General features: G+C 42.7%; 1 protein-coding gene across 7 annotated transcripts in view; it reads left to right on the forward strand.

The window, feature by feature from the left end:
- The first annotated feature begins 309 nt into the window (after positions 1 to 309).
- Positions 310 to 19103, forward strand: part of ARIH2 (ariadne RBR E3 ubiquitin protein ligase 2) — a 56397-nt gene continuing 37603 nt past the window's right edge. Inside the window, exons 1-3 of one of the 7 annotated variants that reach the window (XM_087430952.1) lie at positions 310 to 422; positions 10936 to 10997; positions 12217 to 12564. In XM_087430952.1, the coding sequence (XP_087287078.1) occupies positions 12316 to 12564 (249 nt within the window). In that variant the 5' untranslated portion in view covers positions 310 to 422; positions 10936 to 10997; positions 12217 to 12315. Of the gene's footprint in view, positions 423 to 8249; positions 8415 to 8656; positions 8803 to 10935; positions 10998 to 12216; positions 12565 to 19103 lie in introns of those variants that run through there. The other 6 variants (XM_087430954.1, XM_087430951.1, XM_004419670.3 and 3 more) reach the window with 6 other exon arrangements.

The raw sequence follows: 19103 nt of genomic DNA on the forward strand, positions 1-19103 counted from the left end.
TAGTAGCACAGCACACGGGGCCTTGTCCTTGTGGAGCTTAACAATGACAAAGACCATAACAAAGATAAGTGAAAAATGTGTAGTGTATCAAGTGGTGATAACTGCTATGGAGAAAAATAAACCCGGAAATAGGGTTAGAGAGTATGAGGGGGCGAGTAATTTGCAATTTTAATTAGGTGAGTAAGGGATTCAAGACCTGAGACAGTGAGAGAGTTCTGTCTATAGACTGCCATAGAAGGTCCCTCACCCTCCACCCCATATCCTGTCCATATGGGTTGGAGGGTGAGGGACCTTCCAGGCAGAGGAAAAGAAAACGCAAAAGCCCGGAGATGTGCTGTGCCTGGCCTGTTTGAGGAACCACAGGGAGGCCTTTGTGAACAGAGTGAAGGAGAGGAGAAGGAGTAGCTGCTGAAGACATGGAGGTAATGGTGGCATATCAAACTGGGTTTTGTGTGCCATTGTGGGGACATCAGCTTCTCCTCTGAAGGAGATAGGAGCCATTTTGGGATTTAGAGCAGGGGAGTGACATAGTCTGACTTATGAATTGCCAAGATCCCTCTGACTGCTGGGTAGGAATAGACTGTAGGGAGCAAGGAAGAAGCAGGGAGCCTTGACAAGGCTAAAGGTCATGGTCAGAGATGCTGGCAGGAATCAGGGCATAGCAAAGGAGGTGGTGAGAAGTGTTCAGATTCTAGATATATTCTGAAGAAAGAATCTAAAGGAATTGTTTTTTTTTAATTTTATTTATTTATTTTCCCCCCCAAAGCCCCAGTAGATAGTCGTTTGTCATAGCTGCACATCCTTCCAGTTGCTGTATGTGGGACGCAGCCTCAGCATGGCCGGAGAAGTGGTGCGTCGGCGCGTGCCCGGGATCCGAACCCGGGCCGCCAGCAGCGGAGCACGTGCACTTAACCGCTAAGCCACGGGGCCGGCCCTAAAGGAATTGTTAATGAATAGAATTTAAGGTATGTGAGAGAGGAGTTAAGGATGATGCTAATGTTTTTACCTTATTGACTCTAGGTGGACAGTATCCAAGTATTCACTATATTATTCTTTCATCATTTCTGTATGTTTGAAATTTTTCAGATTAAAAAGCTGTAGCAGGTACCTCACTGCCAAGCTGACCTGATAACAGTCTTTCTCTGTGGGCACTCCCAGGCTAGAGGGAAGCCAGGAAAGGGGAATATGGACCATGTGTGCTGGGGGTGGAAAGATGAGTAACAGGATCAGGACTGGGATCAGGAAGTGACTGGGTCTGGCTGGTCCAGAAAACCTGTAGGGGAGTGGAGGGCAAGGAGGCTGGGACAAGACCCAAAAGCCTATCTACTCTGTGCTATAGGCTTTTTTCTAGGAGGTGATGGGGAACCATGGAAGAATTTTAAGCACAGTGGTGACGTGATCAGATTTGTTTTAGGAAATCTATTTTGGAGGAATGATTTTGTGTCGAGATAGACTGGAAGCAGGGAGACCAGTTAAGAGAGAATTACAGTGGTCCAGGCAAGAGGCGGTGAAGGCATGAACTGAAGCAGGGATCATAGAAGGATGGAAAGGGGGATAGAACCCAGAGGCAATACCAGAAAACCTGCAGCAGCTCTGGGTTTCAGACACACTGCAATTGCAGTGCCCATGGCACATCGGGGGACATACCTGGTCAGTGTCGGGTATACAACTTGGGAACCTGGAGAGAGGTGAAAGCCAGGGACAGAAGCCAGAAAGTTTTCAGCATAAAGATGTATATATGACCCCTGGAAGACTGTACTATGGGAAGAGGGGCTGGCATGGAAGGAAGAGCTCCCAAAGCAGAAGTTGCTGTTAGAGTTTTAGAAGAAAACAAAGAATAGTGCCTTTGAGTCCAAGGGATGAAACAGTCAAATGCTGGGTAAGCTAAGGAATTTTAAATGCTCCTTAGGTTTTTTTTTGTTTGTTTTGTTTTGTTTTTGTACAAGGAAGATTCACCCTGAGCTAACATCTGTGCCAATCTTCCTCTATTTTTTGTATGTGGGATGCTGCCACAGCATGGCTTAATGAGTGGTGTGTAGGTTCACGTCCAGGATCTGAACCAGCGAACCCCAAGCCGCCGAAGTGGAGCACACAAGCTTAACTATATGCCACCAGGCTGGCCCCCTCATTAGGTTTAACTATTAGCCATTGGTGACATTTAGAAGAAGTTTTCCCATAGTGTTGACAGTGGTGGATTGAATACTGAACAGGCAGCAAGAAGGCAGAGGCACTGAGAGTCAATTACTGGTTCAAGGAGCTTGGCAGGGAAAAGAAAGGAGCAATGGGTTAAAGGGTTTAGATTTCAGTGTTTAAGATGAGACTGAGGCTGAAAGAAATATCTAGAAAGAAGAAAGTGCAGCTGATAAGACAAGGTCCTTGAGGTGCTGGAAGTGGTATCTGGTGTGTGTGTGGCATCATCTGACAAGCTTCTTCTAAATGCCCTGAAATTTCCAGGGCTCTGACTCTGAATCTCTGAAATTGAGTTCTGGCACAAGAGTGTTTAAAGCTCTGTGGCTGAGTTTGAGAAGCATCCATTGTTAAGAACCTCCAAGATAGGGCCGGCCCCGTGGCTTAGCGGTTAAGTGCGCGCGTTCCGCTGCTGGCAGCCCAGGTTCAGATCCCGGGCGTGCACCGACGCACCTCTCCAGCCATGCTGAGGCCGCGTCCCACATACAGCAACTAGAAGGATGTGCAGCTATGACATACAACTATCTACTGGGGCTTTGGGGGAGGAAATAAATAAATAAAATTATTAAAAAAAAACAAACCTCCAAGATAGAAGGAAGAGTGTTCAAGCTAGGTGAGGAGACAGCTCACAAAATGTAAAGTAAGGTTGCGTAATGCCTAACACACAGTAGGTGCTTAAAAAGATGATTGTTGATTGAGTTAGAAAGTGGGTTCAAAGGGCTTCAGTACAGCTGAGGAGAAGAATCTCAGACATTGGAACAAGAAAGGGCTGTTAGGAGAGAGCTCAGGTACAAAGTGGGTTGTCAGCTCTCAAGGAGGCCTGAGGTGTCCTCCTGACTTCCTACATTATCATCTTTGTTTCCCACAGATTATGGGGAATTTCCACCATGAGAGGGCAAGACTGTGTTAGTATCCAGGCCACATGTTTACTGAGTACCTCCAATTTGCAGAACTCTGTATTCATTGCTGGATTGACCTTAGCAGTTTTATTGGACAGAAGGTCCAAGTTTCAGGGTTTGGTAATGGGACCTTGTTTCTCTCATTTATGGCTTATAATGCTCTGGCTGCAGAAGAGGAGCTAATTTAGAGTCAATCTGCACTCAGAACAGCTTCAGGAAGAGATGGTGTTTCAGGAAGATCTGGGCACCTCCATGACAGATCTCAATGTGGACTCTACTCAAGCCCACTAGGTTCTATTAAATAACCTCATAGGGTAACCAATAATCCACTAAACAAATGGTCTTCCTGCCTCCTCATTTTATCAGCCTTACACATAGCAAGAAAATTTACCTAAATTTTATCTGACTATGTCATTGCCTGGCCAAAAATCCTCCTCAGCTCCTCATTGCATCAGAATAAAATACAAGTGGTTCAGGGACAGTCAAGGCTTTTCAAATCTTGTGCTAACTTACTTCTTCAACCTTGTTTTTCCCTAGACTGTTTCTTCATCTCTGAGCAAACTGAGCTTCTCCTGGTTTACCACACAGACCTTTTATTTAACTGCTCCCTTCCTCACCCCAGGCCTTTACACATGCTCTCCTCTTGAGCAGAGAGTGTCCTTCCTCTCCCCATTCCATAACATGTTGATGCAGGAGATGTATACTGAGTTAATTCCATATACTAGACATTGTCCAACCAGTGGTTCTTAGCCATTTTGGAGGTGGAGAATCCCTGGTCTCCTCTCCCCAGAAAAATGTACATAAGCATATGTACTTCCAGGTTTGCTTTCAATTTCATGAGAACTTGAAGCCATCCTGGGACCTCAGATGAGCAGCCTTATTCCTAGACCTTGGGAATCAAACATGAATGAGACGAACTAATCTTCCCAATGTCCCTTCTTTGGTCCTTTCTTCTTCTCTCTTTCTTCCTGGCCTCAAATTTCAAGTCTGCCCTGAAATTTCCCCAATTTCTGTACTTCTTATGGGCTCCAATCCTTCTTCTCTAACTGCCCACAGGAATCTTGAACTCAATACACCTGAAACTAAATGGCATCCAGGAAAAAGGAACCACAAGAAATCTTGAATTCTAAAAATACTCCACTGGTAAGCTGAATTAAAGCATGGACACTCCTGGAAAGCAAATTATAAAGCTGACTGATCAACCTGATAAATTCTCTTAAAAAGGTAGTATTAAAAAAAAAGAAAATTAAACGAGAAAAATTGTGGCACAGAAGGGAGATTCAGAAGTTCCAACCCTTCTCTAATAAGAGTTCTAGTAGGAAAGGAGAGTAAGGAGAGAAGGATATAATCAAAGAAATAAAGAAGAAAATATCTCAGATAGGAAACTCAAATCTTTCAACTGAAAGGGCCAGTGAGTACTGAGCAGGATGAATAAAAAAGACATCTATATGCACTGTGGCAAAACAGATAAGAAGAGAAACTTAAAAGCCTTCAGAGCAGAAAAAATAGGCTATCAAGCAAGGAATAAGAATCAAAACATAGCAGATTTCCCATTCATTATGCTGACTGCAAGACAACAGAAAATAACTTCCAGCTTCTGAGGTAAAATAATTTTGAACCTAGAATCTTATACCCAGTCAAACTAGCATTCACGTGGCAGCAACAAGCACACTTTCAAGCAAGAAAAGAAAAACTTGGAAAGTTTTCTACCCACAGGCCTTCGCTGAAAGAATTATTCAAGAATATATAAATCCAGGGAAGAAAACATGGGGCCAGCCCGGTGGCGTAGTGGTTAAATTCATGTACTCCCACTTCGGCAGCCTGGGGTTTGCAGGTTTGGACCCCGGATGCAGACTTACGCACCGCTTATCTATCCATGCTGTGGCAGGCATCCCACATATAAAGTAGAGGAAGATGGGCACAGATGTTAGCCCAAGGCTAATCTTCCTCAGCAAAAAAAAAAAAAAGAAAGAAAGAAAGAAAGAAAACATGGTAAGCAAAGAAACTTGTGAAACTTATAATTATCTTAATGATCACTGATGTTAAGGTAAAAATAAGAATCTGGTGCAAAAATTCCAGAAGATTTACATAAGAGGTACGTGGGCCATATCCAACAGGTTTCTGTATGTGGTTGCTCTCACTGTTACTCATTTCTACATTTTAAAGGTTAGCATAACTCGGATGCCAAAATCAGACAAGGATAGTGTCTTCATATACAAAAAGGAAACCAGAGGCTACTATCACTCCATGCATGAATACAAAAATATTAAAAGTAAAACATTAGCAAGTCAATTCCAGCAAGTTTTAAATGGATAAGGTGTCGTGACCAAGCATGGTTTAAAATCAGCGAATCCTGGGGGCCCATGGCGTAGCGGTTAAGTGCATGCGCTCCGCTGCTGGTGGCCCAGGTTCGGATCCTGGGTGCTCACCGAGGCACCGCTTGTTAGGCCATGCTGTGGCAGCGTCCCACATAAAGTGGAGGAAGATCGGCAGGGATGTTAGCCCAGGGGCCAGTCTTCCTCAGCAAAGAGAGGAGGATTGACATGAGTGTTAGCTCAGGGCTGATCTTCCTCACAAAGAAAAAAAAATAAATAAATAAATAAAATAAAATCAGTGAATCCCATAATGTGATCAGAACACTAACAAGGTAAAGGGTGAAAATCCTATGATCATCTCTATAAATGCTAAAAACCATGTGATATTTGTGGTAGACATGGAGTTGTGCCACTAGAACCTCCTTCAGGGAAGGCCTGGCTGCCTAGCTGTAGGGCATATGGTAGCAGACAGCCTCCAGCTGTAAGTCCTTCAGGATATGCCTCAGCCTCAGAGAGCTGCTTCCCCTCAGGTCACATCCTTCCCAAGATAGCCCATACCCAGTGACTGAGCAAGGTAGGGATAAAAGTGCTGGCATCACAGTTTAACTTCTGCCTCTGCCCAATTCTGCTTCATGTCCCTTTATGTATGTTGGTCCCTAATAAATATCTTGCTCTCCAAACTCCATTTCAACATTTTCTTCCAGAGATCCAACCTGTAATAGTAGTGTTCAGCATCATTCCTTATAAAAAACAAAACACAAAGGAAAAGAACATAAAATTGTCAATTTAAGATTTGAAGTAAACTCTCTTGTAATGGATAAAGAGTAATTACCTTTTTGTTGTTGTTAAGCAAACTAATAACTACCATATATATATATATATTTTTTTTTTGTGAAGAAGATCAGTCCTGAGCTAACATCTATGCCAATCCTCCTCTTTTTGCTGAGGAAGACAGGCCCTGAGCTAACATCTATTGCCAATCCTCCTCCTTTTTTTTCCCCTTTTTCTCCCCAAAGCCCCAGTAGATAGTTGTATGTCGTAGTTGCACATCCTTCTAGTTGCTGTATATGGGACGCCGCCTCAGCATGGCTGGAGAAGCGGTGTGTCGGTGCGCGCCCGGGATCCGAACCCTGGCCTCCAGTAGTGGAGCGCGCACACTTAACCGCTAAGCCACGGGGCCCTCCCCTACCATATTTTTCTTAGCAAAAATATTTAATGGTGAAATATTAGAAAATTTCTAATTTCTAAAATTTCTTTTTTTTTTTTTTAAAGATTTTATTTATTTTATTTTTCCCCCCAAAGCCCCAGTGGATAGTTGTGTGTCGTAGCTGCACATCCTTCTAGTTGCTGTATGTGGGACTCGGCCTCAGGATGAACGGAGAAGTGGTGCCTCGATGCGCACCCGGGATCCGAACCCGGGCCACCGGCATCGCAGCGCGCGCACTTAACCACCAAGCCACAGGGCCGGCCCTAAAATTTCTAATACAAAATAGAAAATTTCGTATTAATGACATGAACAAAGGTAAAGAGGCTTTTGATCATGATTACTGCTTAACATTTTCCTGGACATGGTAGCCAATGCGATAAGACCAATAGGAAGGGAGGGAGAGACAGAAGAAAGTAGGAAAGGAAGAAAGAAAGAAGAAAAGAGGGAGGGAAATCAGAAAAAGAAGAAAGAAGAAATGAAAAATTTAAATATTAAAAATTAAGAGTCCAGGGGCCGGCCGGTGGCTTGGTGGTTAAGTGGGCGCGCTCAGATACTGGTGGCCCGGGTTCGGATCCCAGGCATGCACTGACGCACCGCTTCTCCGGCCATGCTGAGGCCGCGTCCCACATACAGCAACTAGAAGGATGTGCTACTCTGAAGTACAACTATCTACTGGGGCTTTGGGAAAAAAAAAAAAAGGAGTAGGATTGGCAATAGATGTTAGCTCAGAGCTGGTCTTCCTCAGCAAAAAGAGGAGGATTAGCATGGATGTTAGCTCAAGGCTGATCTTCCTCACAAAAAAAAAAAAAAGAAAGAAATACACGAATACATGCAAGAAGCAAGAATTAAATAAGAAAGCCTGTTACACAGAGATAACTTGAATATCAGTACATACACAACTCGTGTATGTGTGGAAATAGTGTGGGTTTTGTACGGACTTGCACAGCCAGGAGGCTCCCTAACATGACGGGCTTCACACTGGCGTTTCCACTGTAGTGTAGAAGCAACTTGAGTGAGCGTGCTCTACCTATCCATATACTTGACAACAGGTCCTAGAAGGTACTGGAAGTCATAACGGCACTTGCTGTACTGTCGGAAGAAAGTGTGCAGCAAGGCAGTTAAGATTCAATCTTGCACGGTGAATGGGAAGAATGGGAAGCCGGAGAACTGGGCAGCGAACCAGGCAGCTGAGGGAAGCGAAAGCCCGGCGTGGCCCTGCGGCTGGAGGGCCTCAGAGAGTAGGCAGAAATTCTCGGCCCGACGCGCTGACCCCTAAGGCCCAACTCTCCTTCGACCAGGTAGCAACCACGAAACAGTCTTTCTTCCACTCCAAGGACGTCAGGATGTTTTCTCCGTGCCCGACACCCGAGTACAGTGAAGTGAGGAGTCCATTACAAAAACGCTGGTTAAAAATATTCCGGCGGGCGGCGCTGGTAGGCGACAGCCGGAAGAGATGCCTTGATCACCCTCCAATAAGCCGAACTCGCTCTTCTGCTGCCTCCCGCAGCAGTCGGCGCCGGTTGTGCCGGGGTAGGACTCTGGGCCGGAGCGCTGGCCCACGGGCGATTACCACCCAGCGCCTGTCGCGACCCGGGCGACCGCCGGTCAACCCGGGGCCGGAAGTGACGCAGCCGCGCCGAGCACTTCCGGAGCTGCGGAGACGGCTTCGCCGGAGGTAGCAGCGCGGGCCTTGACCGGCGTCGGCCAGCTGCTTCAGCCGCTGCCGCGCCTGGGTCCCGTCCGTCTGGGCCGGTCCGACCCGGTCTGGCCCGCCCGGGCTCAGCGGCCGCGGGGCCGCGGCTCCCAGTAAGTGCGCGGCGCGAGTCGCGGCCTTGTTTACTCTGGCCGGCCAGGGGAGGGGGTGGACTTTCTGCGCGCCTCCCTAGCCCAGCGGGGGCTCCGCCTTCGTTGCCGCCCGCGGGGCCCTGGCGCCCCCGGCTTTCTCTACACGGTTTCAGCGCCCTCCGCCGCCCGCTGAGGGGCGGCTGAAGGCTGCGGCCGGGCGGCCGGCGTCCTCCCGTTTTTCTTTCTCCCGCTGCCTTCTCAGCTCGCGGAGAGGTCGGAGGCCAGCGCCTCTGACCGAGTGGCGCCGGCGCATCTGGGCCCTCCCCGCCGGGCGCGCCGGGGAAACGCGCCGCCTCCGGGGCTCCCCACTCGAGTCTTCATTGGGAGCTCTCGCAGTGCCGCCCGCGCGGTTAGTTAACGCCCGCCTGTGAAGGGTCCCCCAGCGCGTGGACTCCGTGTCCTCGCGGCTATCCCGGCGCCTCACCGGACGCTGCTGTGCTAGCCGCGGGAGAGGCAGCCGTGTTCTCGGATGACTTCACCGCACTACTGATTGTTGCTCTGTCCCATAGAACTTTCTGCAACAATGGACATGTTCCATACCTTTGCTGTTAAGTAGGGTAGCCACTAGCCACACGTGGCCATTGAGCATTTGACTTAGGGCTAGTGCGACTGAAAAACCAGATTTTAAATTTAATTTTTAAGTTATGTTAAAAATAACCACATGTGGCTAATGGCTACCATATCAGGACAGATATAGTGTAGAGTTTTGAAACTAAGTTTCTGTTTCATATTTTTGTGCCAAGTAGTTTTCTTCAGAGATGTAGACTTAGTAAATGATCATTCAGTGCTAAATATTATATCTGGAGTAAACATTGTCAGACTCACCAAAAGGTCTGTGTTTTATTCTGTTAGTTGTAAGCTGAGAAGTCTTGTTGGGATCCGTTGGCGCAGGGTGGGTGTCAGGTCTTCTGAACACCTGACCTTGGCTCTGGGGAAAAGTAATTTCTATTGCTGCTTCTCTGTGTGGGATATAGGGATAATATTTAACATCTGAAGGAAATCAAAGCGTTGTTATCAGTTCTGTTAATAAGGCAATAATACTGGCCCCATTGAGCGGTGTCAGCGCTCTTTCAAGTAGAATAGGGATATTTAACTTTGAAAAGATTAAAAATTAAGTTTTTTTAAAAATTTGGAGCTAGAACACCCAGTAAGTACGAAATGGCATTCTCTTTTTTTGGAGGGGAACATGAAGTTTTCCCCTGCTTCCTGAATATTTAGTTGGTGAGAAGCCTTTGGGCAACCTCTAAGCCCAAATCTGGGGGAGAAATCCAGAGAAAGTGAAAAGCATGCTCTTTTGTTGTGATTCTGGAGGTAGCTTTGTGGATATTATTAGGCTCCCTGGGAGAGTGATGGGGAAGTTATGAATCCCCGTAGGCCTTGGATCTGGTGGAAGTGTGACGTTGGGCTCTGCTGGTTGCCAGCAGTGTCATCCTGGGCAAGTTGCTTAACCTTTTTGAACTCTAGCTTCCTCATTTGTAAGCAAGGGATGATAGCCACTTTGTAGGGTTGTGAAGATTTAATGAGAATGAGCCTGACCTGAAATTGGCTCTCATTAAATGAAAGCTATTATTGGTAGTGATATTTTTTAGATGGGAGCAAAATTCATAGATAGTATTTGCCAAATAAACAGTATCTTACACAAAAATACAGGTAAAAGAAATCAGTTGTTCCTCTACTATTTTGGAAATAACCTTCCACACTTATTGTTTGGACTTGGATTTTCATTTAGTTTATATTTGCTTGTTTATGTTTGAAGTATATTTTTGGAAATTATGAGCTCTGGTTTTCCAAGAAATTCTAAAGGATAAAGAAATAGACATAAGATTTCTAATTTAGTAAGCAAGTAGTAATTATTTACTTTTGGATAGTGGGATCTGTGTCTCTGAGAAAGTCAGATGGCCCTTGAGCAGTCAGAAGAGAGGTGGGAAATGGGTGTTAATATTGCCTAGTGGGCATCCTATTGGAGACATTTTTTATTTGAAAATAATTTTTTCATGAGTAAAGTGAGATCTATAATATTGGCAGTATTGTGTGTTAGATTACCACAGTGGAGGTGGCTTTATAGTGCAAGTCCAGTTTTAAGTCAGTTACAATTTACTTTGTTAACCTCTATATAACATTTAATATTGAAATTGTGGTAACTAACTTGGGGAATCCAAATGATAGGGGTAAGGTGGTGGGCTTTCAAACTGAGGGAGGGAATTGGGTATCTTTTTCCATCACCAGTACCCCAGGTTAAATTATTGTCAACTGTTTACTTTGAATGCTTTCTTTTTTTAGAAGGCCATGTAACTCTTGTCAGTATATTATGACATATGTATTTCTGTGGGATTATTATAAGAAAATAATTTCATAGTTACTCTGGTCCCTTGCTGCTTGTCCTTTTAAATGTCTTTGCTTTTTAAAAAATAAATTTGCAAAAGCAGGGTACCAATTTAAAAACATGTAAATAGAATTCGCTTTTTTTCATTTTTCATTTTAGGTGGAAATTATGTGACAGAATATTTGAGTGACATCTTCCTGAAAGATCTTCGAGAATTACAGGTATTTTTAAGATTAACTTTTTCTACTAAAGGAAAAATACTGTAGTTAAGTTCAGTTGTGATTAGGTGGTTCTGCCATACAGAACAATTGGTTAAAAGTCAAACTACGAGTATTATATTACTGCCTCTTGTTAATATGATTTTTCAAAAAAATTTGAACATTTAAATTTTGTATTTAATCCAGATTTGGTTATGTAAATGATTTACATACCATTCAATACAAATGCTCTTGCATTTTAAGGTCCTGTTGGTTTTTAGGTTTAAATCACTATTTGCTACTGTTCCTGGCAGATGATCGGTTGAAATAGTACTTCTGCAGAGAAGTTAATGGATGTTTTCCAAAATCATCTCTGAGATGAAGTTAGGACTTGTGACTGTTTTGCTTTCTCAACTAGTGTTCTCTTTTCATTTATATGTAATTGAATAACATTTTGTTCTCTAAGGATTTTTCAGTAGTTGGTTCCGTATGAACTCTTGTTTCTTCACCCTAAGTGGATTTCTGGTTTTCCCTATCCTTAATCCTGCTAAGGCAGAATATCTATAGTTTTCCTTCGCTATTGGGGCAGTTTCTTTGCCTCTAAGGTACCCCTTCTAAAGGATCAGTAGAACCCTTTAAAACTGAAAAATCAGTGAACTTTGCAGACAAGAGGAGGATGTTAAAGAGCTATGTGGCTTTTTTTTTTTCTTTATTAACTATGCACCTGTTTTCCAGGTATCTGAGAGCGATGTCTGTGAAACAGTGATATTCTTTTCCTAGATATTATGGTGGGAAAAACAGTGTCCCTATTTATGTACTGTCTGTGTCTCCCCTCAGTGGGGTATGATTAGCAAAGAGATTTTAAACTTTGGTAGTTCAACCTTTAAGTTGTTTCCCCTGTGGGCAGCCCACTGTGGGGATGTGCTGCTCTCTTAAGGACTGTGGCAGGAAGGACAAGTCCATGGGAATTTGACTCCTTGACATGGAACAGCCTTACTCTTTCATTCCAGGCCCTTCTTGTGAAGTTACCATTGTCAGCCACTTCTGCCCCTCCAGGAAAGGCTTTCCCTTTGATAAGCCTGGGCAGGGAGATGATGGTGAGGTTTCCTGTATGAGACCAGAGTTGGAATAGGCCATAGTTGGGTAGGGCCAAGGCTATGCCATCTTGATTCTTGAATGGTTTCTGTTACAGCTTCTCATAGTGAGAATGAGTAACACTTATTTTTTTCTTTTCCTCCTTTAGAAGACAAAAATACTAATGCATTTGAGAAAGTGAAGTTCGGGGGGAGGGGAAAAAAAACTGCTTTCCTGCTCTGCAACTTGGCTGGTTCTGGTTGCTAAGATGTCTGTGGACATGAATAGCCAGGGGTCTGACAGCAATGAAGAGGACTATGACCCAAATTGTGAGGAGGAGGAAGAGGACGAGGACCCAGGGGACATAGAGGACTATTATGTGGGAGTGGCTAGCGATGTGGAGCAGCAGGGAGCCGATGCCTTTGATCCCGAGGAGTACCAGTTCACCTGCTTGACCTACAAGGAGTCCGAGGGTGCCCTCAACGAGCACATGACCAACTTAGCCTCTGTCCTAAAGGTGAGCAGTGTTGTCAATTCCAAGTGTTATCCCCCCAATTAAATCTAAATATGAGCTGTTGCTAATTAATGTCTCCTCCAGACTGATTGACCCTGTAGCTTGAAACCAAATTTAAGTGTATGTTGCATCATTTAGATACATTCGATGCATTTACTTTGTTTTCTAATATGTGCATATCTAAGGCCCTCAGATTCCCAAACTACTAAGAATTAGAAAGGATTCGTGGTGGGTGAATGCAGGAAAGATAAACCAAAAGTACATAGAAGCAGAATTGCATAGATTACCACTTGTTTCAGAAAGTCAGTCTTGTGAAACTTTGTGAGGTAAGATATAAGCATCAGAATCACCATCTTCTACACAACCATGTATGAGTGACTGATAAATGTCTTGAGAAGTATCCAGATCCCCCGGTTTGCCCTGAATAATCAGTGCCTCTGGGCTAATGAGCTCATTTGTTTTATATACTGATGACTAATGTCTAATGTTGAAAGAGATTTTAGCAATAAATAGGAGAATAAAGTAAGTTCTCATAGCTTGTAATTCATTGATTTTGGGGGGTGTTAATGTGGAAATTTTAAAGAACTAACAAAGTTGGTTATTCCAGCAAGAATCTTACTTTTAACACTTAGACTAGCATACTTTTCAGTGTCTTGCACCTCGAGCCAGTTATTGTCCACGCACAGTTATTGCACATTTTGTACTATGTAATATTACACTAGTACATAGTATATCGCATAGAACACTATGTACTATGAATATTTTTATGGTCATTTAGGCAATTTCCCAGCATGTTTCTTTCTCCTCTGATGTTGGCCATTATGTGCAAGTGGGGACATTTCTTTTAACTTGACTGTTTTCACTGACTTTCCTTCAGGAACTGTTATTTGGATTTTGTTGTCTGATCAATTTGAAGTTGAAGGGCACATTGGCATTATTATTTCAAGCAAATAATTTTCTTGTTGGTATTTAAATGGAGGTAACTAAGGTGTGCCATGTATGATTTCTATAAAAGTAACTTTATGTATTAGTTTAAGGATTTTTTTTCCAGGTGGTCAACAAAAAACTAACTACTAATACTTTGAATTTATATATGAGGGCTTTATTAGCAACTAACTGGAAGCTGAAAGCTAAAGCTTTTTTTGTGGCTCACTCCTAGAAGTGATTGCAGACTTTCTCTCTTGCGCTCAGCAGAAAACTCTGAAGAACAGAGACCCATTGGAACCTCTGGGTTTGGGATTTCTGTACCATAGCTATAGCAAAGCTGCTGGGACCTCTGCTCCAGAGGGCATTTCCCTGGTAGAAAAGAGGCATCAGGTCTCTTCTTCCTCTCCATGCACACCTCTCCCTATCTGGTCAGCTAGTTTCTTTTGCTTTAACCATATTGTCAGGTTATACACAGTGTTGGTAATTAAGATTAGAAAAGGTATTGTCAGATGTGTGGCTATGCACTGGATAGTATCAGTTGACTCAGTTCGTCAAGATGTTCCTATCTATGCATAGAAATTCTTAGTTTGTCAGGCCCTCTGTGCTGACTTTCCTACCCTGCTAGAGACAGCTGAGGGGCCCAGGCATCTGTCCTTCTTCCTCTTTTTTTTTTAATTGTGGTAAAATATATATAACATAAAATTTGCCATTGTACATTCTTTCTTCTTCTTAGGTTGACATATGGTCAGCCCTCTGGAAAGCCTTTCCTTCACTTCAATTTTTAGTCCCCTAAGGTCTCCTTCAGAGTCTGTCTTGTACTTTCTCTGAGTGAGCCTCCTTGAGACGCCCTAGAACACAGTGGTTCAGTCCTCTTTTGGTCTCAGTGCCAAAAAAAAAAAAAAATGTTACAGCCCACGTGTCTTACATCATATACTGCAGTCTTCTGACTGCTTTATGTTGTTTTACCTTTTCACGTATTTTTGCATAATCTCTCAACTAGATTGTCACTTCTTTGAGGGCAAAAATTGCTTTAAAATTTCTCCCCCATCATTCCTCTCACAGTGATTCATCCATAGTAGGTATTGAATAATTTCTTGGATACTTGTGGATTTTGTCAACTATTGATGACAGTAGCTGATGCTAGATTCCTTAGTCCCTGGTGTACATCCTTCTTTACTATCACGAAAGGGCATTATTCTGGCCCTCAAGACCGTAAAGAGAAGGAGCAAAAAGAACTTGGAATAGAGATGAAAGAATAAAAAGAAATGGAAGAAAGTTGAAACACAAGGAAAGGGTTAAAGAGAACATGGGGCAAAGAGGAAAATAATCCACAAAAATTCAGATGATGGTAGAAGGTAGATTTTTTTTTTTCCCTTCCTAGACCTCACTGAGGAGCATGTTAACGCCAATTCCTTTCTGGGGCTGGGCAGTAAGGGTCTTGACTCTTTTGGTGGCTTGGCAGCACATGAAGGGGCTCAGTGGTGTTTTAAGTGGTTCAGGAATTTGACTAAAGAGGCTAGGCAGCAACAGCTTGGTTAAGAGTAGAGGAGAAGGAATCACACAAACCTTCCTCTTTCAGGCTGACTAAAAACTAGCGTTGTTTTTATTTTTGTAATTAACATTTTTTGAGATGGGAGGGAGCAATTTAAGTGGTGATTTACAGAATGGTCTTCACAGGTGCTTTCGTTACTCTAGCTCCTCTATTGCATGTGTCTCTGAGAGTGAAGATGAATAGTTGTCACCGAGATTGCTACTGATTTCCCCCGTTAGTCATGGTCCTGTTTACACAACTCTGACCTATTGAGATATTTAATTCTTTAATATGATTTAGATGCTATTTGGCTAGTAGGTGATATGACATGTATGTAGTTTAAAATTATAGCCTTATGAACAGCTGTCTATGAACAAAAGCTAAGTTTGAGGAGTGGCTTGAATTTTTCACTGATACTTATGTCTATGTTACTTGTTTTGTTGTGTTCTGGCAGTTGTCTATGGATGAGCCATTGTCTAGCATAAAGTTAAGCCTTGTGTTGCCTTTTGGAATTTGAAGTCTCTTAAGTAGAAAAATCCCAGTTGTCTGGGACACTGGACTTTTGGTTTATTGAGAGCCCCTGGTATCGGAGGGTAACTTCCTATATGAGTTCTGGGACCAGTCTGTGAGTAAGATCATTAATTGAGAAAGGAAAGTGCCCAGAAACTCAGATCAAGCGTTGAGAATAGACAACAGAAAAAATGCTTATCTGTTATTGGGGGGAAACTATTGGTGTTCAACTAATGGCAAAACAGAAGCATTGTTTTAAGAATGAGCTATCGTCCTACAAATGGAATAGTCATGAGAGATGAGATGATTGCCAAGTGAGGTTTTGTGTTGTAGGAGGGGAAAAATCTCTGATGAATGTTTTTAGTGATCATATGTGAGTCTTTAAAGAAAACAAAGTTACCTTTTCTACACACTATATTTTTATATGAAACTTATACAAAGATTATTTTATTGTTATTATAGATGAGAAAAGCCCTTTCTAGTAATAACAAGCATTTTTATTACAAAACGTGCAATAATTAGCCAAGAAGAATTTTGTCAGTCAGTGAATCCTATTAATACTGTTCCATGAAACTCATGAGGCATTTGCTATCAGGCTGCTCAGGAAAGGGCTCAGCCATGGTAGAGCCCCAGACAGAGCCCAGGCTGGCTTTCATTGGCGATGGGCCATAAGTATCTCCTGTATTGTGTGCTCCTTCTCTCAGCAGCGTGTTACGGGTGTGGGCGGGAGAGGTGGAATGTCACTCAGGGCCCTACCCAGTGCTTAAGAATGGAGAAGAAAAGGTCCACTTTGGGCTGGATCTAGTCCACAGAGTTACAGTGAGCTATCTGAGCTTTGTGCTGATGGGAGACTCTTGAAGTTGGGATAGAATGGCAGTGCAGATAACAGAAGTCCAGGCCACGGTTGATTAAGCATAGGGATAGGAAAGTTACCTTCTGGGCTGGAGTGGGAGACTAAGATGTACAGGTAAAACGGAGTACAAGGTGGAGGATCATGAATGCAGCCTGAAGTGTCTTTACTGTTAGGGAAAAGGAATAGATTTTTTGAATTTCTTCAATGCTAGACTGCTCTGCTCACTTCTCAAGCCTGGTGTTCCTCAGATAGAGTTGGAGAAATAAGCTGGTTTTTGAGGGTTTTTACTACAGTTCTTCTTGCTTTATGAATTGCTATATTAGCTGTAATAGAGCTGGGAAAATGTTCCCTAGAAGACTGTTCTGCTACCCTCTTGCTTGAATTTGTTGTAAAAGCTAGTGTTTGCTATGCAGCAAAATGTGGCTGGAAAATCTCATAAGATTCTTCTTCTGTGGATCATTTTTCCCCTTTGTGAATGAATCATAAGTTTTCAGGGCTTCTGACTTTAAGTGCAGAAGTCTTTATAGTCCCGTGTTCAAAATAACCTGGTTTCTATGCATTTGTCACTTGTAACATGAGCAGTTGATGTTCTTAACACAAAATACCTTATATTTAGCCTTTCTCTTAAGTGGCACTAGGTTTTTGTATAATATCTGGAAAAGACTACTTTTATTTATTAAATCAACTTTATTGTATTCTAGTGTAGCTGAATTTTAAGACCATTTTATTTTCATTTATATATTCATTAATTAACCAAGTAATGTTTGTTTTTTTGTTACTACTCGTGGGAAAGTATCTTCAAGTTGGGCCTAGTGGCACTGAGTGTTTGAGTGCTGAACAGCCATCAGATTTCTATTTTTATGCCCTGATGTCAGGTTTCTTTGCATGCCTGTATCTTAGTAGAATCTAGATTAAATTCCTATGTTTCAAATAGTTGATTGTTAGTAGGTGTGTTGACATACTTCATGATGCTTTAGTCTGAAAGTCTGATGTGTGTTTTACTGATGTATAAATTTATTTTTAAAAGGGAGATGAGAAATGTCCAGAGTGGCGGTGAGAATTGCCGAAGTACAACTAGTGCTAGAGTTGTCCATATCTTGCCAACTTAGAAAGGTTATTGTCATCGTTGACTTTGGGTGCTCACCGTGTACCTGGCACCCCACACAACATGCTCACTGCCTTCCAGAAAAGAAGCTCTTCATCAGATTCAGGGCCAGCTTTCCTTCTAGTTTTTTTGTTGTGCTTTCACACCACCTTAGGAACCATGTAAACTATGTGTGATCATGGAGTGGTTCTAATCCCACACTTGTGTCCTAATCCTGAATTTATTTATATTTAAATTTTTATTGTTTAGATGTTACTACAGTATTAAAAATATCATTCATAATTCCATTAACCTAAGATAAAAGTTTTCTTCCTCGCTTATTATCCTTCAGTGCTTGTCCATATTCCTACATAATATTGCTTTGCTGCAATTTATTCATCCATTCAACTAATATTTATCGAGCACTTACTATGTGCCAGGCACTGGAAGAATAGCTATGAACAAAATAGACAAACATTACATTCCAGTAATCATTATGTACTTATATATATATTTTCTGCTTTTTTCCTGTGTATTTCAAATATTTACTCCTGTTTTTACTTCATCTTCATAAATTACTTTATAATTTTATTTATTTATTTATTTATTTATTTTTCCCCCCAAAGCCCCAGTAGATAGTTGTATGTCATAGCTGCACATCCTTCTAGTTGCTGTATGTGGGATGCGGCCTCAGCATGGCCGGAGAAGCGGTGTGTCGGTGTGTGCCTGGGATCCGAACCTGGGCTGCCAGCAGCGGAGCGTGCGCACTTAACCGCTAAGCCATGGGGCCAGCCCCATAAATTACTTTAAAAGGCTGTATAGCATACTATCTTGTTCTCGAGCCATAATTTGCTCAAACTTTCGCCAGTGGGCATTTAGGTGAGTATTTATGTGTTACAGTTGTTGGGGACTGGTTATTATTGCTGTGAGCATTTTCATGGATGTGGCCTTTGTGTCTGTTGGGCCTTGCCCCCAAGCCTGGGCTAGTGATCAGATGATTGGGTTCCACTCCCTTTTCTGCCATTTAATATAATGTGACCTTGGGCAAGTTCCTTCACATCTCTAAGCTTCAGTTTCCTCATCTATAAAATAGTGGTTATAATACCTCCCTCATAGCATTAAATGAGATAATGCATGTAAAGTGCCTGGCACATGAGTGTTCAAACAAATGCTTGGTCATGGTGGAGGCAAGGCAAGAGTCAAACAATGGGAATGTTGCTTTCACGTGTTTGCTGTGGTTCCTTAAAACACATTCTCAGGATTGTGCTTTTTGAGTCGTAGCGGAGGAGCCACATCAAGGAAGGTCCTGGGTGATGTATTACTGACTGGTGCCTCTGAAGTGTGCATATGGTAATTGGGTCATGTACTTTGGATTCTTTTGCCTTCCTCCAGAGCCTCTGGTGCCCTTCTTCTGGGGCCTGTTGATAAGAAAAGTAAAAATAACACAAAATGAATTTTGAATTGGGACCAGGAAAAGGATACCGGGGAATATAGCCTGTCTGTTGTTCCTACATTTCTGGACTACTGCGGTGTTTGGTCTTGTGCCTACATTCACAGCACTACTTAATGAAGTGCTTAGTTGATTTTGGGGTTCTTGTTATTGAGGCACCCCTTACTTTTCTTTAACTTTTGCTCTG

This window comes from Ceratotherium simum, chromosome 5 (assembly GCF_057802395.1).
Source record: "Ceratotherium simum simum isolate JZ-2026a chromosome 5, ASM5780239v1, whole genome shotgun sequence".
In the NCBI taxonomy this organism is placed as follows: Eukaryota; Metazoa; Chordata; class Mammalia; order Perissodactyla; family Rhinocerotidae; genus Ceratotherium; species Ceratotherium simum.